General features: G+C 35.8%; 1 protein-coding gene across 1 annotated transcript in view; it reads right to left on the bottom strand.

Moving 5' to 3' along the window:
* Positions 1-438: 438 nt before the first annotated feature.
* The window catches only part of NME8 (NME/NM23 family member 8), a 75,572-nt gene continuing 54,683 nt past the window's right edge, over positions 439-21,327 (bottom strand). The window contains exons 10-15 of the mRNA XM_036246318.1: positions 15,570-15,739; positions 5,950-6,094; positions 4,862-4,969; positions 2,020-2,171; positions 1,302-1,446; positions 439-676 (exon numbers count right to left, since the gene is read on the bottom strand). Coding sequence (XP_036102211.1) covers positions 439-676; positions 1,302-1,446; positions 2,020-2,171; positions 4,862-4,969; positions 5,950-6,094; positions 15,570-15,739 — 958 coding nt within the window. The remainder of the gene's footprint in view (positions 677-1,301; positions 1,447-2,019; positions 2,172-4,861; positions 4,970-5,949; positions 6,095-15,569; positions 15,740-21,327) is intronic.

Below are 21,327 nucleotides of genomic sequence, written 5' to 3'. Positions count from 1 at the left end.
TACCTAGTGCTTTATGATTTATAATATTCTACTATGTTATCAAGTATCACCCATAGATAGTTAGTAGGTTCCAAGTTTCCAAATACTTAGTGAATAGAGTTGAGGCAGCTGAATGAGACCTTGGCAATTCAGAAGAGGAGAAATGAAGGGGAGTAAAAGGAGAGGGACTTCATGAAATTGTCATGATAGATGGGATAAACAGCTTGAGACTAAGGCTTGTAAACTCAAAGGTATCTTTCTTGCCCCACTATCTCCCAGGTCCCTGGTATCTTGGCTTTGAGGCTTCAAGGCTGCTATGAAACAATGTAATGTGTCTGGAAAGAAATAGTTTAAATTCAGGAACAAGGGGAATGTTCTGATCAGAACAACCTTGTCCTAGACCTAGTCATTGTAACAACCAAAGAAAAAGAAGTAAGTTATTTAAAAAGTAGTATACTTTTAGTGTTCCTCAGAATTTTCAGGAACAAACTCTTCAAATATTCTATTAATCGTCTCCATTGCCTCCTGGATATTAGACGATCCATGGACACAATTTTTCAAAACAGTTATTCCAAATTTGGCTCGGATAGAGTCTGGGGACAGTAGCTTTGCTTCTTCTGGGTCTGTGGGACCCATTAATCGTCTCCATTCTGAAACAGCATTCCACTTGGTCAGAATCATGACCACAGATGGACCCCTGCAAATAACAATACTTTTAGAAGACTTGGACCACTTGCAACTGTACAGAGTTCATATATGGCTAAAGACAGTGCCACAGCTTTATACAGAGAGCTTTTTTTTTTATTCTTTGTACTTATTAGCATAATTTTATGCTTTTTTGTTTGTTTTATTTATCCCTCTTCTAACAGGATTTGTGTGTGTGGGTGCGCGCGCGCATACACACACTAGAAAAATGTTGTAGTTTAATTCTAGGGATATATTCCAAGCACTGTTGCAAGTACTTTTAATGTATCGATTATTTAGCCCTCACAACAAACCTTTGAGGTAGGTACTATTACTATCCCCATTGTAAGACATAGAAAAAGTATATTGATAAACAGGGACTTAAACCCAGATAGCCTCTACATCTAATGTGGAACCTAATTTTAAAACAGGAAGGAAAGAAGTAAAATCAAAGGAAAGAAAGAAGGAATAAGGAGAGGAAGGGAGGAGGGAGAGAGAGGAAGATATGGAAGAAAGGAAGGACATAGGAATAAAGTGAACCAAAAGTATTTCTAAGTTGTCTTTTCATGAAGATGAAGAAAATCTTTTAATTTTTATATTTTTCAGTTTCTACAATGAACTGTATATCAGAAACTTACTCAGATAATATTTCCAATACATCTTTATAGAAGTCTTTATTTGTTATTTTAAAATAAATTTTGTCCGCTTGCTCTTTGGTTAGCAGGATTTCCTTCATCTGTGTTATATCAAATCCAGCCTCTTTAATAATACTGAAGATCTCCTCTAGAGAAAATAGATATTTGCTAATCATTCAGATTGTCTCCACTTTTGCTCCATGTTCAAGTAGATTAAAAGAACTAGGAAAAGTAAGTTTTATTTGCATACTGTAATTTTAAAAACCAAAACTATGCTAAACTAAATTGAACTTAAAAAGTACCAGATTGACCTTCAGAAGAACTTAATATGTTATTGTAGGTGTTCAAACTCTTTAATCCAGACTTCCAGGAACCATCCGAAATTTAGAGTGGAATATAAAAGTGAGAGAGGAAGGGATCTGCTCCTGTGCTAAAAGTGAAAGCATGTTTTCATCTCTATGGTACAAATGTCAAGAAATTTCTTGCTAGATATGAATTGAAGGTGAGAACCAATCTGAACTCTGCTTCCTGAAGTAGAAGGGAACCATCGAGGAAATTAAAGTAAATCTTGTCAAAATCTCACCAACAACCTAAACTTTGATGGCTATGTTATGGAGATGAAGGTGTCCATCGCATTATTCTTTCAACTTTTCTGTAGTTTGAAAAACTTCACTAAATTTGAAGAAAATGTATAAATAGGCTTTTATTTTTAAACATTTACCTCTTTGTTCATGTGTTGCATGAGGTTTAATCAATGCTAAAGTGTTTTGAGGGGGAAAGAAATACTGTATTTCCATTTCAGCAGCTTCTAATGAATCACTTCCATACAACTGGTTGATAGGAAAACTTTTCGTTGCAAATTGTATGCATAAACTTTGGAAAAGAAATCAAGTTTAAAACTGTTATAGCAGAACATAAGATAACATAGCGTAACATAACATAATATAGCATACAATGTAACACTATTTATATAAATTGTTTAAAAATTATCAAGCAATAAAAACTCATCCCTGATCTAGGCATAGTGGAAAAGGAATTAATTACAGAGTGTTTGGGGCATTCTACTTTGTTATAAGGATGTAATAATCTTTAGAAAGAAAGGACATGGGCATTTAAATAATCCTGATAATGGAAATTGACAGATACTGTAAATAAGGAGTGGATGCCCTAGTGCAGTGACAAAGCATGAACTATAAAATCCTGATCACACTACTTGCTAGCTATGTGATATTACTGAACCCCTCTGTGCTTTAGTTGTCTTAAACATAAATATGATAATAAAACCTATTTAGGAGGATGATTTTGAGGATGTAATCACTTGATGTATTTGAAATATATGGTGAATATTAAGCTCTTAATATTCCTTTCCCTTCTTTCACCATTAAATAATGTCAAGCACTAGAGATGACATTTGACTCTATACCAAAGATACCAAACTATAAACTTTAAATCCAGGAGAAACTGCAATGCAACCTTCCTGGTAAGCAACAGTAGCAACAAAGAAGGAGCCTAAAGGACAGCTTAATATAAAGAAGCAGTAGTGATGTTGATGGTCCTAGACAAGTCATATTGGGTTAGATAATTTATTCTGGTTCAGTTTCTGCATAATAGATAAATATATACCTCTTAAGTCAATTGTTATTCCGTGATGTTCTTTGCTCCTTTTTTTTTCTGTCTCTATCTGTCTGTCTGTCTGTCTGTCTGTCTATCTATCCATGTATATTTTAACAGCAGAGATGCTCATTGTTCATTGTATTTTCTGCCCTTTACACACAATCTTGAGCAGCCAACACCCAAAATCCAGTGATGGTGAATAATGTCCCTTCCTGTTAATAGTGACATCATTAGACACTTGGTTTTCTGTCCTCAGTTTCAAGACTCTCTTCTTGCCTGTCTGATTTCAGTGACCCATTTTTGCCTTATCCAACTTGACCTTCCTACTCAGGCCTTGACGATCTCACACATCTAATTTGTAGATTCTTGCAGCCCACAACCCTTGCAGCCTGTAATTGCCAGGGATAGGAAATTTGCACAATAATTAATAAAAACAGCTAAATGATCACCAGCACTTATTCCATTCAAGGCAGAGAGCTACAATCAACCCCGTTCTTATGCCACTAGACATGATTATTTTAAAAAGTGTGTGTATGTTTGTAAGTTTGAGTGTGTGTGCATAAGGATAGCAGAGAGGGGTTATTATATTTTTATGCAGTGACCATATATCAGATTAAGCAATGCAGAGTGCAAAATCTGATACTTGAGTGCAGAAAGGGACAGAGTTCTGTTGAAAGTTACTTCTAAAACAAACGGAAAGACTTGGGTAGAACCAAGGAAATTGGAAAAGGGGAGTCAATCAAATATAATGTTTAGGTTTAGTTGTGAACTTGTGGCAACATAGGAATCATAAGGGTTCTGGATGGGAATCTTCACTATAGTAATGGGGTGGAAGAGGCAGTCAGTCAGTACTTTCACCTGGAGAAAATGTCTCTGTGCTGGTGCACTACATCCACACTTGGAACCACAATTGCCTGAATAGTGTGCCTATGGACATAGGCTTTGTGTTGAAAGTAGTTCCTCTCTCTAATATTATACATTGAATTCTATGCTACATTTCATTAATAGGATCTGTGGCACTCTGCTTACACTATTTACATTGTTCAACCCACATCATCCTTGACAGTTATTTTCTGGTACAGGAGCAAATGTATAAGTGAGTAGGGATAAACAAGGGGTAAAATGTGCCCATTCAATACAAGTCAAATTCAAGATAGCCTGCCCAAAAGAAAATATTTAGACATTTATATAAGTAATGTTTCATAAATACTTTTATTTACTGTGTAAACATGTGTCTAGTTTGCTGGGCCTGATAGAGCTTCTCTATTCTTGCTCATTTGAAAGGAAAGCCTTTGTTCCCCAGAATTGAATCCTACTCGGCAACTGGCACAAAGAATTCAAGCAAATTGCAGTTCAGTTAGTTTCTATCAGCTACATCCCAAGAATGGAGATGCATGAGATATTATCCCCACTCCCCAGGTGATAGCAAGCTTAACAGTTAAGATTTTTAAAATATTTACAGAGTTCTCCCTATGTGCAAGGTAGTATACCAGGTGTTAAATTGATTACAAAGTTTAGTTGATATCTATAGTTCATCAGTAAATTAACTTAGTAATGGTTTCTGCCAAGTTATGAAGTATAATAATGACAAATGCTTATGATCAACTAAAGAGCATACAGCTACCAGCACAGCCTTCTCAAAAAATTTTTTCCTAAATGGTAGATGGAGTACAAATTTTTGCCAAGAGTTGGCCTTTTGCCTGGGTACCGACCACTTTCTTCCCAGCTCTAAACCAAACAGTCACAGCCTTTTCTTGCAAAGCCTTAGCAGTATTCAGGTTGGCGCTGGACTGGGCCTCCAGTCAATAGCAGTACACTCCTGACCCAGGAAAAGTAGCTATCCTAAGAACCTCCCTTGAGCTATAGCCATAGTTCCTGTTCCCTATATCCAAAAGTAAATTATAATGGCTCCCATGAAAACAGTTTGGGACCCATGATATGAATCCAACCTCTCTAGAAGACGTTCTTTGGCTTCTTCAACAGTGCTTGGTCCAATTAACTCTTTCCAGTGTTGTAAACCATTTTCTCTTAATAAAACAAGAGCTAGAGATGGACCACTTTTAGAAAAGAAAAAAAAAAGTCAAAAAATGACTCAATAGCTAATTATATATACATAATACAGATGTATTTGTAAAATAGACTACATAAAGTCAAGACAATCCTTTTTTGAGTCTAAAATTAATTTACATTGGTGTTTTCTTTTCTTTTTTTTCCCTTTTGGAGTATGGTGAAGAAGAAAACTTTATTCTATCTATTGGTGTATTCTTTTTTTTAATATTTTTTTTTCTTCATGGATTTTTAGAGAGAGGAAAGGAGAGAAAGAGTTAGAAACATTGATGAGAGAAAACATTGATTGGCCATCTCCTGCATGCCCCCCACTGGGGATTGGGCCCACAACCTGGACATGTGCCCTGACTGGTAATCAAACCAGCAACCTCTTGGTGCATGGGTTGATGCTCAACCACTGAGCCACACCAGCCAGGCCATTGGTGTATTCTTAAAAGCATATTTATAAAATGATGAAAGCAGAGAAATGAAGGGAAAAGAAGGATCTTGGTTCTAATAGAGTGGTTCCTATATTGTTCCCATAATCCTGCTGATTTATATACTCTTGCTAGATTTCTGCCTCAGTTGCTATTTCATTTAGTCTTCTAGAAACCTGACAGATTTCTAGCATCTCATGCTTCTCCTAGAATTAGTAATCTTTAGGATTACCAAAGCCCCTGAGACTCAATCAGTTCTCTGCTTGGAAATGATGATGTTGCACACCTAGGATTTCTGGCATTCAACTCAACTGGACTCTAGCAACTTCACTTGGGATATTTCCATTGTTCCAATAACCCTCCAGGAAGCCTAGAGAAGACAGACACTTGAGCAGAGAATCGACATGGGAGGGAGATTGGCAAAAAAATAGACTCAGTACTTGTTTACAGAATTGAAAGTTCTGGCAACTTAAGCATAAAGAAAGGATAAGAGAAGATTTAAATGATTCACAAATAAATCAGACCATGCTTTCCACACCTGAAATCTATGTTACCTGGTCATGTTTTCTATAAGATTTCCAAAATAATCTTCATTTTCATATTCCTTACACAGTGTTTTTGCCTCTTCTTCTGATAATACTATTTCTCTTTGCATCAGTATTTTAAAACCTTCATCTTGAATAATATTAAAAACATCCTCTAAATAAAAAGTCACATAACATGTTTTAAATTACTAGGTTATTGGTCATACATACAATAGAAAATATATTATTATTAGGGAATATGATGCATTTTATTCCATCATAAAATTTTTAAATTTTCAAAAATAGCTCATTAGATTTTAACTCTCAGTGACAATATTCTCAACACATCAAATTATAATGCCATTTCCAATTTTTCATGACATAAGAATCATATAGACACACACACACATTGAAGTATCTCATTAGCAAATATTCTCTACACTATGTGCTTTATCTCTAAGATTGGGATCAAGGCAGTCACCGCTCCTATTTGACATCATATTGCAAAACTTAGTGAAATAACACAAGAAAAGAAAAGAAAGAGTATATGGATTGGGAAGGAGAAAATAAAACTATCTTTGTTCACAGATGACATGATTGTCTATGTAGAAAAATCCCAAAGAAACAACTACAAAACTCCTGGAATTAATAATAAACTATAAAAGCAAAGTTGCAGGTTACAATTAATATACAAAAGTTAATGACTTTCTTATATACTAACAATGAACTTTGGAATTTGAAATTTTAAACAATACCATTTACATTAGTACACAGATATGAAATATATGAGCAGATCTAACAAAATATGTACAGAACCTAAATGAGAAATACTAAAAAAACTCTGGTGACAAGCATCAAAGATCTTAGAAAATGGGAATATATTCATTGTTCATGGATAGGAAGACTCAATAATCTTAAGATGTCAGTTCTTTCCTACCTGTTCTCTACATTCTACACAATCCCAATCAAAAGCCCAGCAAGTAATTTTGTGGATATGGGAAACGATAAATTTATTCTCAAGTTTACATAGAAAGGAAAACAAAACCAACAGAATAACCAACTCAATATTGTTGTAGAGCAACAGGAACTTGCATTAATTAATGTTTAGAATTGAAAATGTTACAGCCATTTTGGAAGGCATTTGACAGTTTCTTACAAAGTTAAACATAATTTAACCATATGAGCTGGTATTCATACTCCTAGGTATTTTCCCAGCTGAGGTGAAAATTTATGTCTACACATGCAAAAAAAAAAAAAAAAAATCTGTACCAGCTTTATTCATAACTGCCAAAAACTGAAAGCAACAAAGATGTTTTCAATGGATAACTGGATAAACTTTGGTACATCTATAAAATGGAATATTATTCAGCAATAAAAAGAAATGAGTAATCAGGTAACAAAAACAAATGGAGGAACCTGAAATACATATTAAGAAAAAGAAATTGGTATGAAAAGGCTACATACTGTTGTTTCCAACTATTTGACATTCTGGAAAAGGGAAAAGAATAAGGAAAGCAAAAAGAGCAGTGGTTGCCTGGGGTAAGGAGAGAGAAAGGGAGAAACAAACAGGTGATTCTATTCTGTATGATACTGTAAAGGGATATATGACATGCACAACTCACAGAATGTACAAAATAAAAGAACTTTAATGTAAACTATGGACTTTGGTCAATAACAATGTATCAATATTGGTTCACTAATTATAAAAATTTATCACAAAATATATTACATTTTATATTTATTGTGATATACTCTTACAATTAAGTTTCTTCTTTTAACAGGAGAAACTGCTAAGCAGTATATGGGACCTCTGTACTATCTTAATTTTTCTATAAATCTACAACAGTTCTTATTTATAAAATCTACTCATTTAACGAGTATGTAAATATTAAGAAAGATTTTAAAAGGCAAACAAAACATTCCAAAGAAAAAAAATTCTAGGCCCAGATAGTTTCACCAGTAAATTCTGATAATATTTAAGAAAGATGTGATATCAATTATAAACTCTCTCTTCTAGAAAATCAAGAGGAGTGACAACTTATCTCATTTTATTAGGCCTACATTAGGCTGACACCAAAACAAGATAAAAACATTGCAAGAAAACAACAAATAATCCTCATGACTATAAGCACATAAGTCTTCAGCAAAATATTTAAAAATTCAATCCAGAAATATGTAAAAAGGACAATATATAACAACCAAGTGTGGTTTATCTGGAGAATGCAAAGTTGCTTTCACATACAAAAATCACAGTCGTTGTCATATTATTAAACTTAAGGAAAAAAATAATCATGTAAGTAGAGAAAAATATTTGAGAAAATACAACATTCATTCATGATTTTTTATTTTTTATTTTTTTATTAATTAATTCATTTTTGTCACAGCTGTTTCTCCTTTTCCCCCCACTGATTCCTTCCCTGCCCTGTCCCCACCTTTGTTGTCCATATCTATTGTTCATACATACATGCATATAAGTTCTGTGGTTTATCTCTCCAGCTACCCCCTCTTCGGGGGATTGTCAGTCTGTACCCCACTTCCACGTCTCTGGGACTACCCCATTACTCAGACTGTTATGTTTATTGTATTCCACAAATAAGTGAGATCATATGTTATTTGTCTTTCTCTGCTCGGCTTGTTTTGCTTAGGATAATATTTTCCAGGTCCTTCCATGTCGTCTCAAAGGATAAGAGATCTTTCTTTCTTATAGCTGCATAGTACTCCATTGTGTATATCTACCAAAGCTTTTTTATCCATTCGTCTACTGATGGACATTTGGGCTGTTTCCAGATCTTAGTTATTGTAAATAGTGCTGCTACGAACATGGAGGTACGCATATTCTTTCTGATTGGTGTTTCAGGCTTCTTAGGGTATATTCCTAGAAGTGGGAACACTGAGTCAAATGGAAGTTCAATTTTTAATTTTTTGAGGTAGCACTATATTGTTTTCCATAGTGGCTGCACCAGTCTGAATTCCCATCAGCAGTGTACTAGAGTCCCCTTTTCTCCACACCCTCGCCAACACTTGTTGTTTGATGATTTGTTGATAGCAGCCATTCTGAGAAGTGTAAGGTGAAGCCTCACTGTTGTTTTAATTTGCATCTCTCTGATGATTAGTAATGTTGAGCATTTCTTCATATGTCTCTTAGCCATTTGTATGTCCTGTTTGGAGAGGTGTCTATTTAGTTCCTCTTTCTCTTCCTTTTGTTGAGTTGCATGAGTACTCTACATATTTTGGAAATTAACCTCTTATCTGATATATCATTAGCGATGATGCTCTCCCATACAGTGGGTTGCCTTTCCATTTTGATGATAGTATCTTTTGCTTTGCAGAAGCTCTTGAGTTTGATGTAGTCCCCACGTGTACATTTTCTTTTTTGTTTCTGTTGCCTTAGGTGATATATCAGTGAAAATTCTGCTGCGTATAATGTCTGAAATTTTGTTGCCTACATTTTCTCCTAGGATTTTTATGGATTCATGAGTCAATTTGTCTTTTATCCATTTTGAGTTTATTCTTGTGTAGGGTGGAAGTTGATAGTCTAGTTTCATTTTTTGCATGCAGCTGTCCAATTTTTCCAACACCATTTATTAAAGAGGCTGTCTTGACTCCACTGTATGCTCTTGCACACTTTGTTAAATATTAATTGAGCATTTTCCTTCAGTCCTTTTCTGGGTTCTCTGTTCTGGTCCACTGGTCTATATGTCTTTTCTGGTGCAAGTACCAGGCTGTTTTGATTACAGTGGTTTTGCAGTATAACCTGAAATCTGATAATGTGATCCCTCCTGCTTTGTTCTTTTTTTTTCAAGGTTGCTGTGGCTATTCAAAGTTTTTTTTTTTGTTTTGTTTTGTTTTTGGTTCTATATAAACTTTTGAAGTATTTGTTCTAGTTCTGGGAAGTATGTCGCTGGTATTTTGATGGGGATTGCATTGAATCTATAGATTGGTTAGGGTAGTATAAACATTTTAATGATGTTAAATTTTTTTCAATCCATGAACAAGGTATGTGCTTCCACTTTTTTATATCTTTCTCTACTTCTTTTTTCAATGACCTGTAGTTTTCTGCGAATAGATCCTTTGTTTCATTGGTTAAGTTTATTCCTAGGTATCTCAATTTTTTTGCCACAATGGTAAATGGGTTGGAATTTTAGTTTCTATTTCAGTGAGTTCATCATTAGTGTATAAAAATGTCATCGATTTCTTGATATTAATTTTGTATCCTGCTACAGTGCCAAATTTATTTAAGTCTAGTAAATGTTTGATGGAGTCTTTAGGGTTTTCTATGTACAGTATCATGACATCTGCGAATAATGACAGTTTCACTTCCTCCTTTCCAATTGGGATCCCTTTTATTTTTTTCTTCCTGTTTGATTGCTATGGCTAAATCTTCCAGTACTATGTTAAATAAGAGTGGCAAAAGTGGGCATCCCTGTCTTGTTCCTGTTCTTAAGGGAAATGCTTTTAATTTTTGCCTATTGAGTATGATGTTGGCTATAGGTATTTCATATAAGGCCTTTATTATGTCAAGATATGATTCCTCTATTCCCAGATTGCTGACCATTTTTGTCAGAAATAGGTGCTAGATTCTGTTGAATGCTTTTTCAGTGTCTATTGATATGATCATATGATTTTTATCTTTCATTTTGTTTATGTGATGTATCACATTTATTGATTAGCAAATATTGTGCCAGCCTTGCATTTCTGGGATGAATCCCACTTGGTCATGGTAAATAATTATTTTGATGTATTGCTGGATCTGATTTGCTAGTATTTTGTTCAAGATTTTGGTTTCTATGTTCATCAGGGATATTGGCCTGTAGTTTTCTTTCTTTGTAATGTCTTTTTCTGGTTTTGGAATTAGAATTATGTTGGTTTCATAAAACGAGTTTGGAAGTCTTCCTTCTTCTTGAATTTTTTAAAATTGTTTGAGGAGAATGGGTATTAGTTCTTCCTTGAATATTTGGTAAAATTCCCATGTGAAGCTGTCTCGGCCTGGGCTTTTGTTTGCTGGGAGAGTCTTGATTACATCTTCAATTTGTTTTGTTGTTATTGGTCTGTTCAAGTTTTCTACCTCTTCCTGGTTCATTGATCCTTTGAATTGCTTTTTTGGTCTACATGTCATTTATTTCTGCTCTGATCTTTACTATTTCCTTCCTTCTACTTGCTCTGGGTTTTCTTTTTGTTTGCTTTCTAGTTCTTTAAGTTGTGAGGTTAGATAGTTTATTAGGAATTTTTCTTGCCTCTTGAGGTCGGCCTGTAGTGCTATGAACTTTCCTCTCAGAACTGCTTTCACTGCATCCCATAGATATTGTGTTGTTGTGTGTTCATTTTCACTGATTTCCAGGAAGTTTTTAATTTCTTTCTTGATTGCCGTGGTAACCCATTCATTGTTTAATAACATGCTATTTAGCCTCTATGTTTTCAAATGTCTTTGAATGTTCTTGTTGCAGTTGATTTCTAGTTTTATGCCATGTGATCTGAGAAGATGCTTGATATGATTTCAGTCTTCTTGAACTTGTACAGACTTAGTTTGTGCCATAACATGAGGTCTATCTTTGAGAATGTCCCAAGTGCACTTGAGAAGAATGTGAATTCTGCAGTTTTGGGGTATAATTCTCTGTAGATATCTATAAAATCCATTTGATTTAGCACTTCATTTAGAGTCTGTGTTTCCTTGTTAATTTTTTATCTACAAGATCTATCCAGTGGTGTCTGCGGGGTGTTGAAGTCCCCTGCTATGATTGTATTGCTGTCGGTTTCTCCTTGGAAGTCCTCTAGAAGATTTTTAATATATTTTGGTGCTCCTATATTGGGTGCATATATGTTTACCAAGGTTATATCTTCCTGCGGAATAAAACCTTTCAATATTATGTAGTGGCCTTCTTTGTCTCTAGTTATTGTCTTTATTTTGAAATCTATTTCATCAGATATGAGTATTGCTACCCCAGCAGTTTTTTGTTTCCCATTCACTTGACATATTTTTTTTTTCTATCCCTTCTCTTTCAACCTATGTGAGTCTTTTGTTGTGATGTGGGTTTCTTGTGAACAACATATATGTGAGTCATGCTTTTTTATCCAGTCAGCTACCCCTTGTCTTTTTATCAGAGCATTCAAACCATTCCCTGTTAAGGTGATAATTGATATGTACTTCTTTATTGCCATTTTTGTTTAGTGTGGTTATATTTTTCTTCCTTTTTCTTCTACTAATTACAACAGTCCTTTTAGCCTATCTTGCAGTGCTGGTTTGGTGTTAATATATTCCCTTAGCCTTCTTTGTCTGGAAAGCTCTTTATTTGACCGTCCATTTTGAATTGTAGCCTTGCTGGATAGAGTAGTCTTGGATTCAGATCCTTGTTTTTCATGACCTTGATTACTTCATCCCACTTCCTTCTGGCCTGTAGTATTTCTCTTGAGAAATCAGCTGAGAGCCTTATGGGCTTTCCTTTGTAGGTAACCTGTTGCTTATCTCTTGCTTCCTTTAGGATTCTCTCCTTGTCTTTAATTTTTGTCATTTTAATTACTGTGTGTCTTGGTGTCGGCCTGTTGGGGTTCTTCTTACTTGGGGCTTCCTGTTCTTCTTGAAATTGAATGCCTACTTCTTTCACCAGGTTAGGAAAGTTTTCTGTTACTATTTCTTCAAATATATTCTCTAACTCTTGCCCATTTTCTTCCTCTTCGGGGACGCCTATAATGTGAATGTTATTACATTTCCAGTTGTCCCACAGTTCTCTTAAGCTGTCTTCCTGTTTTTAATTGTTTTTTCCTTTCGGTTTTCTGATGGTTGATTTTTTTCCTACCATCTTCTAATTCACTGATCCAGTCCTCATCTTCCTCTACTCTGCTGGTTAGTCCTTCCAATGTGTTCTTAATTTCTGCTATGTCATTCTTCATTTCCACTTGTTTGGTTTTCAATGTTTCTATATCTTTACTCATTGTGCTGATATTCTTACTCATGCTGTTAAGCTTCCTGAAGATCATGGCTCTTAACTCTACCTCTGATAATTTGCTTAGCTGCATTTCATTGATTTCATCTTCAATAGAGTTCTCTTGATCTTTCATTTGGGATTTGTTTCTTTGTTTCACCATTTTGGCTATCTCAGTGGGTTTCGGAGCCTGCCAAATTTTTCCTGTGGGTGTTGGTGTCCTGCTGTTTGTAGCTGCCTCTACTGGGTTTGGCTAAGCCTGGGTGGGCACACGTTAAATAAACATCACTCTCAAGTCTTACTTTCCTGGGTAGATTTGCAAGCCCAGGAAAGGTTCAGTTATCCTCTAGCTTTTTCCTGGTGGCTGGTAGTCTGTTACTCAGTGCCTTGGAATGTAGCCCTGGTGTTCTGCATTAGAGGATTTCCAGAGGGTGGGATAGATGCTGGTTATTAATGAACCTCAATTTGCATTTCTTTGCCTCACCTGGGAAAGGCTGAATCTCTTGTGGGGGATGGGGCTGCTGCTTTTCCCCACAGCTCAGGGAAGGAGCACACTGGCCACCATCCTTTGTGGCCGCAACTCAGCAAAAATTCTGAGTGCCCTCCAAATCCTGGGTGTCCCCAGAGAGTTCCAGCTTAGTCTGCCCTCCGTCTGCTGTAGCCTCCAGGTGAGTGTCTGTGGCTATTTAAGGGCTTTGTCCTGCCTCTCTGCACTGTGGAACGGACTTGGTCTTTATTCCCCAATGGCACTGCTCACAGCTAAGACTGCTGCTGTCTGTGAGCTCCCAGCCTGCCACCCTCTCCTGCCTCCGCAGATCCTACCAGTGTCCCTGGTTATATGGCCTGTCCTGCTGCTTTTCTGTTGCTTTTTTCTGAGGATTTGTGGGAATCTCCTTAATTTGATAAAGGATATATAGCATTAACATTATACTTAATGGTAAAAAACTGACTGCTTTCACTCTAAGGTCAGGAACATAGCAAACCTATTTACTATCACCTCTCCGAGTCATTGTCATACAGGAATTTCTAGCCAGTCCGTGCAATGTGGAAAGCAAATTAAATAAAAGTATACAGATTAGAAAGGAAGTGGTATAACTGTCTTGATTTGCAATGATATTACCTATATCAGTAGTTCTCAGCCAGAGGTTTTGTTCCCCAGAAATGTACTTGACATTGTCTGGAGACATTTTTTTGTCACAACAGGGCATGACAGGGATGGAAATTCTACTGGCATCTAATGAGTAGAGGTCAAGAATACTGTGAACATTTTATTTTATTTATTTATTTATTTTTTTATCCCCACCCGAGGACACTTTTCCATTTTTTGTTCAGGTAGAGTGTGAGGGAGAGAGAGGAACAGAGAGAGAGAGAGAGAGAAACATCAATGTGAAAGGGACACATCGAGTGGCTGCCACCCGCACAACCGACCAGGGCCGGGGACAAACTGCAACCGAGGTACGTGCCCTTAGCGGGAACCGAACCCGAGTCTCTCAGGACCGCAGGCCGACGCTCTAACCGCTGAGCCAAACTGGCCAGGGCTACTGTGAACATTTTAAAATACACATGACACAGCCTCCCTCAACCAAAAATTATCTAGCCCCAAATGTAAGTAGGCCTGAGGTTGAGAAATCTGGTCTGAATAGAAATTCTCAAGGAGACTACATCAAAGCTTCTAAATTGAGTTCAGCAAATCAGAGAATGCAAGGTCAATATACAAATATAGTATTTTCATACATTAGATATGAAAAAGAATTAATAGTGTGAATTTATGGTTTGTATTCTTACTCTGCCATGTTCACTCTGCTACGTGAATATGGGATTAGGTTAGAAATAACTAGCACATTTTATGTGTAGGCACTGTATTTATGTATTCTCATTTGCATCTAAAATTTTTAAAAATATGTTTTTATTAATTTTTTAGAGAGAAAGGAAGGGTGGGAGAGATAGAAACATCAATGTGAGAGAGAAACATCTATCTAGCTGCCTTCTGCACATCCCCTATTGGGGATTAAGCTCACAACCTGGGTATGTGTCTTGAACGGGAATCAAACCCAGACCTCTTAGTCCATTGGATGATGCTAATTCACTGACCCACACTGACACAGCTGAACTTGTTTATTGTTTTTTCAATTTATTTTCTTATTTTTCTATTAGAATCTGCATTTAATATTATTCTGTATTTGAAGAAAGAGACTTGATAAAGCATCTTTTTCAAATCACACTATTAATGAAGGGTTGACCCAAGCTTTGAATTAAGGCATTTTAGAAATCAAAGCTTACAATCTTTATTATGTAATAATTCCTGCCATGTTAAAATCTTCTCTAACAAATTTATAGGTTAGAAAATATTTTGTAAACTCTTTAACTACATAAATGTCTTATTTATAATTGAAAAGTTAGTAAGTTAATAGTAAATAAATTTCTTACTTTAGATGCTTTTTCTTCAAAGTCAAATACTAAAATAATATATATTTTTAATTAATTTATTTCCTTTTGTTACAGATGTTTCTTTTTTTCCCCCTCTGATTCCCCCCTCTCCCTCTCCCTGACCTGTCCCCAGCTTTCTGTCCATGTCCATTGTTCATGCATACATGCATATAAGTTCTGTGGTTTATCTCCCCTCCCCCCTTCTGGAGATTGTCAGTCTGTATAAAATAATATATTTTAATGTAATTACACTAAGGTGTATTCAAGTTCATTTATAAAATAAACAATTTACATCTTATTTCTTACCTTTCTTTTCTTGAAAGAGATCTGGTCGAAGTAATGCCAGTGTCTTTTCTAATTTTGATATACTTTTAAAATCAGGGAAGAAGATATCAATAAACTTATTAACATTAGTTGTATTCTCTTCAACATCACAAAACTGAGATATATTTTGTCTTTCCAGATATTCTTGTAAACTGTTGAAATTCAAAATATAATTTAAGATTATAAATTGAAGTTTAATAACCATGACAAAAACTTAAAACTGAAAATATGTTTAGGTAATTTGGGGTTTAGTAAAATAAATAAAAATTTAATTTCACATAAAGATAAGCTGCATCTTTCTATCATATCAAAAAATAATATATTTAAGTCAACTTTTTATTGAAACAATACAAAGATCAATGAAATGAAATCATGATGTTTGACTTCATGAGAGGATAGAAAAGACCAAAATAAAATGTTTAAAATTTTTTCCTTTTCTCTGTGTAAAGATTTTCAGATAGTTTCTATGTTTTCTTTTAATTTTGTCTTTGAATCAAGGTTATTTAGAAGCATATTTCAATTTTCAAATAGATAAGACATTTTGATGATCTTGTCATTGTTTATTTCCAATTTTATTGGATTACAATCAGCAATGTATGTTGTGAAATCTTAATTTTAAAAATTGTTGACAGCTCTCATAGGGGTGGGGTGTTGGGGCTAGATGAAGGAAAGTGAAGGGATTAAATAAAAAAAAACTCATATATATATATACATATAGATATATGTTTGTTTGTGTGTGTGTGTGTGTGTGTATTTCTATATATACGTGATCACATAGACACAGATAACAGTATGGTAGCCAAGGAAAAAAGAAGTGGGGATAGGTAGAGGTGGGCAAAGGAGGGATAAATGGGGGCAGAAGGAGACTTTGCTTTGGGCAGTGGGCACACAACGCAGTGTGTTGATGTTTTATTGAGTTGTGCACTTGAAACCTGTGTAGTTTTGTAACCAGTGTCCCCCCAATAAATTAAATTAAAAATTGTTAAGGGTTTCTTTGTAAATAAACTTTTATTTGTGGGATTTAAGATTAGGTATATTTATATTTTATATATTATAGGTCATTTATTATATATAATTATTGAATATACATTTTCCACTACTATAAATTTTTGTTTATTTTCATCTGCTGTATGTTGAGATGTGTTACCAAGGATATTTTTTTCCAGTTCGTATTTTTCTAGTACTTTTATTTTTATACTTTTTACTGTTTTGTTGTTTGGGGCATTTTGACTACTATATCTTCTTTATAAATGTTGCAGTTTACATTATGTACTTCTTTTTTTTTATGAATTTTTATTTATTTTTTTGTTACAGATATTTTACCTTTTTACCCCATTGGCACCCCCACCACACCCCACCTCCACCCTGCCCCGGCTTAGTTGTCCATGTCCATTGGTCATGCATACATGCATATAAGTTCTGTGGTTTATCTCTTCCCACCCCCCCACCCCCCCATCCCCTCTTCTGAGGGATGTCAGTCTGTGCCCTACTTCCATGTGTCTGGGTCTACTGTATTCCTCAGACTGTTATGGTCATTATATTCCGTATATAAGTGAGATCATGTGGTATTTGTCTTTTTCTGCTTGGCTTCTTTCACTGAGGATAATACTTTCCAGGTCCCTCCATGTCGTCTCAAAGGATAAGAGATCTTTCTTTCTTACCGCTGCATAGTACTCCATTGTGTATATGTACCACAGCTTTTTTATCCATTCGTCTACTGGTGGACACTTGGGCTGTTTCCAGATCTTAGCTATTGTAAATAGTGCTGCTATGAACATGGGGATACATATATTCTTCCTGATTGGTGTTTCAGGTTTCTTAGGGTATATTCCCAGCAGTGGGATCACTGGGTCAAATGGAAGTTCAATTTTTAATTTTTTGAGGAAGCACCATATTGTTTTCCATAGCAGCTGCACCAGTCTGCATTCCCACCAGCAGTGTACTAGAGTCCCCTTTTCTCCACACCCTCGCCAACACTTGTTGTTTGATGATTTGTTGATGGCGGCCATTCTGACAGGTGTGAGGTGATACCTCATTGTTGTTTTAATGTGCATCTCTCTGATGATTAGTGATGTTGAGCATTTCTTCATATGTCTTTTGGCCATTTGTATGTCCTCTTTGGAGAGGTGTCTATTCAGCTCCTCTGCCCGTTTTTTAATTGGGTTCTTCGTCTTCCTTTTGTGGAGTTGTATGAGCACTCTATATATATTGGAAATTAACCCCTTATCTGATACATCATTGGCAATGATGTTCTCCCATACAGTGGGTTGCCTTTCCATTTTGATGATTGTTTCTTTTGCTGTGCAGAAGCTTTTGAGTTTGATGTAGTCCCATGTGTTCATTTTCTCCTTTATTTCTGTTGCCTTAGGTGATGTATCAGTGAAAATTCCGCTCTGTATGATGTCTGAAATTTTGTTGCCTACATTTTCTTCTAGAATTTTTATGGATTCATGGGTCACATTTAAGTCTTTTATCCATTTTGAGTTTATTTTTGTGTATGGTGTAAGTTGATGGTCTAGTTTCATTTTTTTGCATGTAGCTGTCCAATTTTTCCAATATTATGTTCTTCTTTATCAAGTTTAACTCTTAATGTTAAATTCCAATACTTTATTTTTCCTGGTGATTTTTTTTGCCATTCCTTAGTGTTTCTTTTTCTTTGTGTGTTTCTTGTAAACAATATGAATGCAGTTTTCTAAACTTTTTAAAAAATGACATAAAAGTTGGAAGACTAGGATAATAAACTCTAAATTCACCAACTGTTAATATTTTGCCACATACATTCTCTCTCTGCTTCTCATCCCCCAGTGTGTGTGTGTGTGTGTGTGTGTGTGTGTGTGTGCGCGCACGCGCGCGCACGCGTGTGTGTTGGCCAAACCAGGGATGAGTAAACTGCAAATATACTGAACCTCCTAAATACTTTATGGAAATTTACATTAGTATAGAACTATTATCTCATGCACAGATCATATTCAAATTTCATCAATCTTATAATACTGTTTTATGTATAATAATTTTTTTCCTAATCTGGGATCACATTTTCATGTAGTTGTCCTATCTTCCTAATCTCCCTTAATCTCTAAGAGTGCCTCAGTCTTTTTTGTCTTTCATAATAGTAATATTTTGAAGAGTCCAGGCCAGTTATTTTGTAGACTGTTTCTCATTTTGGATGGTTTCAGACTCTTGGATGTCCCAGTACTTTCCTATTACATTTAGGTATGAAGTTTTGCAAGAAATACTACATAAGAGGTGCTATATTTGTCTTGGTAAATCACAATTAGAGGTACATGATACCAGTTTTTTCCATTATTGGTGATATTAATGTGGTTAAAGTGGTACCCTCCAGTTTTTTCCACTGAAAAGCTACAATGTCTACTTTGGAAATAGTTAAATATCTGTGAGGACAGTATTTGTACATATTTTTTACACAATTGTTTTAGTACCCATTGATGATTCTTTTCTGCATCAATGATTACTATAATGGTTTTTTATTTAGGTTTTTTTTTATCTTAACTCATAATCTCTGTTCTTAATGGGATAATTAACTTTTCATAATGAGAAAAATATCCATATACTTGATTATATTCCACCTTATTTTATATATGCTACTTTTTAAAAATTATACTTTCTTTTTTATTTCTGGTCTGAGAAAATTGCTATCATTCCATGTTTTTCCTATTGTTAATATAGAAATTCTATTATACTTATCCACTGCACCAATGTTTGCTGTCTCTAAAATGTTTCCATAATCACATACAAATATTTCTTGCATTCTGACACATTATTCCCTAATCAACACTCCATTCACTCCCCCTTCTGCAAACTCAAATAGAACTAGAAGGTCTGAGCCAATGGGAGATCACATCCACAACACAAGGCCAATGTAGAGCAAAACAATTTTATTGCATGCATCTGGGTGCAGGCGGGCTGGACCTGAAAAGGGGTCAGGCTCAAATAACAGTTGGTGTGTAGGTTATATATTCTGCTTCTAGCTTCTGGCAGTTCCTGCTGATGTACTCTGCATGGCCCATTGTCCACTTTGCATTTGGACTGGTCTGGTATCACATTTTGCATCTGCTGGGTGATTCATTGCCTTGTGGATAATCCAATAATCCATACTCACCAGAAGTCTGAGCAAAGGTCACGCAAGCAACACATTTTTCACAGTTTCCACCTTTTGCAAGCTTTTGCCTTTATCCTTTAAAAAGTTATTAACCCTTTCGCCCTGGCCAGTTTGGCTCAGCATTTAAAGCACAGGCCCGTGGACCAGAGAGTCCTGGGTTTGGTTCCCGGTAAGGGCACATACCTTGGTTGCAGTTTGTCCCTGGCCCTGGCTGAGGTTGTGTGGGTGGTAACCAGTCGATGTGTCTCTCTCATGTTGATGCTTCTCTCCCTCTTCCTCTCTCTCTCCCTTCTGCTCTATCTGAGGATAAATGCAAAAATGTCCTCGGTGAGGATAAAAAAAATAATAATAAATAAAAAGTTATTAACCCTTTCAAGAACCTTATCATACTTTCAGTTATCTTCTGCATCTCATCTTTTCTCCCCATTTTGCCACACATACTCAGTAACTCCTAGGTATACTGAAATAATTTAGAATAAAAATTTCTTCTATCATGCAGGGGTGGGGGACCTTTATTCTGCCAAAGTCCATTTGAATATTTATAACATTATTCACAGGCCATACAAAATTATCAACTTAAAAATTAGCCTGCTAGCCCTGGCCAGTTTGGCTCAGCAGTTAGAGCATCAGCCTGCGGTCCCGAGAGACCCAGGTTTGGTTCCCACTAAGGGCACGTACCTCTGTTGCAGTTTGTCCCCGGCCCTGGTTGGGTGGTGCAGGTTGCAACCACTCGATGTGTCCCTTTCACGTCAATGTTTCTCTCTCTCTTCCTCTCTCTCCCTCCCACTCTATCTGAACAAAAAAAAAAAAAAAAGGAAAAATGTCCTCGGGTGAGGATAAAAAAAATTAGCCTGCTATATTTGGTCAAACATTTAATTAACTCACCCCTATTGTGATGGCTGGAACTGCTTCGGTGTGTTATGTGATGTTAGCTGGTATTGATTTTGTGGGCCTTATATGGCCCGAGGGTGAGACGTTCCTCATCCCTGGCCATTCTTCAATAGTTGTGATAATCCAGAATTATGTAATGTGTGTGGGGGTGAGGGATGTCTGTGTTCATACATTCCAAGCTTCATTTATATTCCCCCTTATTGAGGTATCTTTTTTCATTGTTGGTTTTGTCAGGTCTTTCCTCAAACATTTTTCATAGAAGGGCTATATAGGCAATATATTCTGGAGCATATCCTTGAATATTTCTTTTGCTTTACCAAGTAAGTAATACATGGCTTCATCAGGAATGCAGGGGTTGGAGTCTTTTTCTCTCAGTAGTCTGATTCAGAGATTTTTTCTTTGTAATTTGTTCTCAGTTGCTGCCAACTGTGGAGTTGTGGAAGGGGTGACATAAAGTATAAGTCACTAGCGGGGGGTGTTGTCTGTAGAAAAATGTTAAGCTAATAGTAAAACCAACTAAAGTTTGGGCTGTTTTCCACTTGATGTGTCCCTTTCATGTCGATGTTTCTCTCTCTCTCTCTCTTCCTAGCCCTCCCACTCTATCTGAACAAAAAATGGACAAAAAATCTCCTTGGATGAGGATAAAAAATCATAATAAAAAATAAAATTTGGACTGCTTTTATTATCACAATGCACCAGCAATTCTAAACCATGTTGGAGATAAACTAC

The sequence above is a fragment of the Molossus molossus genome, unplaced genomic scaffold, assembly GCF_014108415.1.
Source record: "Molossus molossus isolate mMolMol1 unplaced genomic scaffold, mMolMol1.p scaffold_m16_p_7, whole genome shotgun sequence".
Classification (NCBI taxonomy): Eukaryota; Metazoa; Chordata; class Mammalia; order Chiroptera; family Molossidae; genus Molossus; species Molossus molossus.
This window is presented reverse-complemented; position numbering and strand designations above follow the sequence as displayed.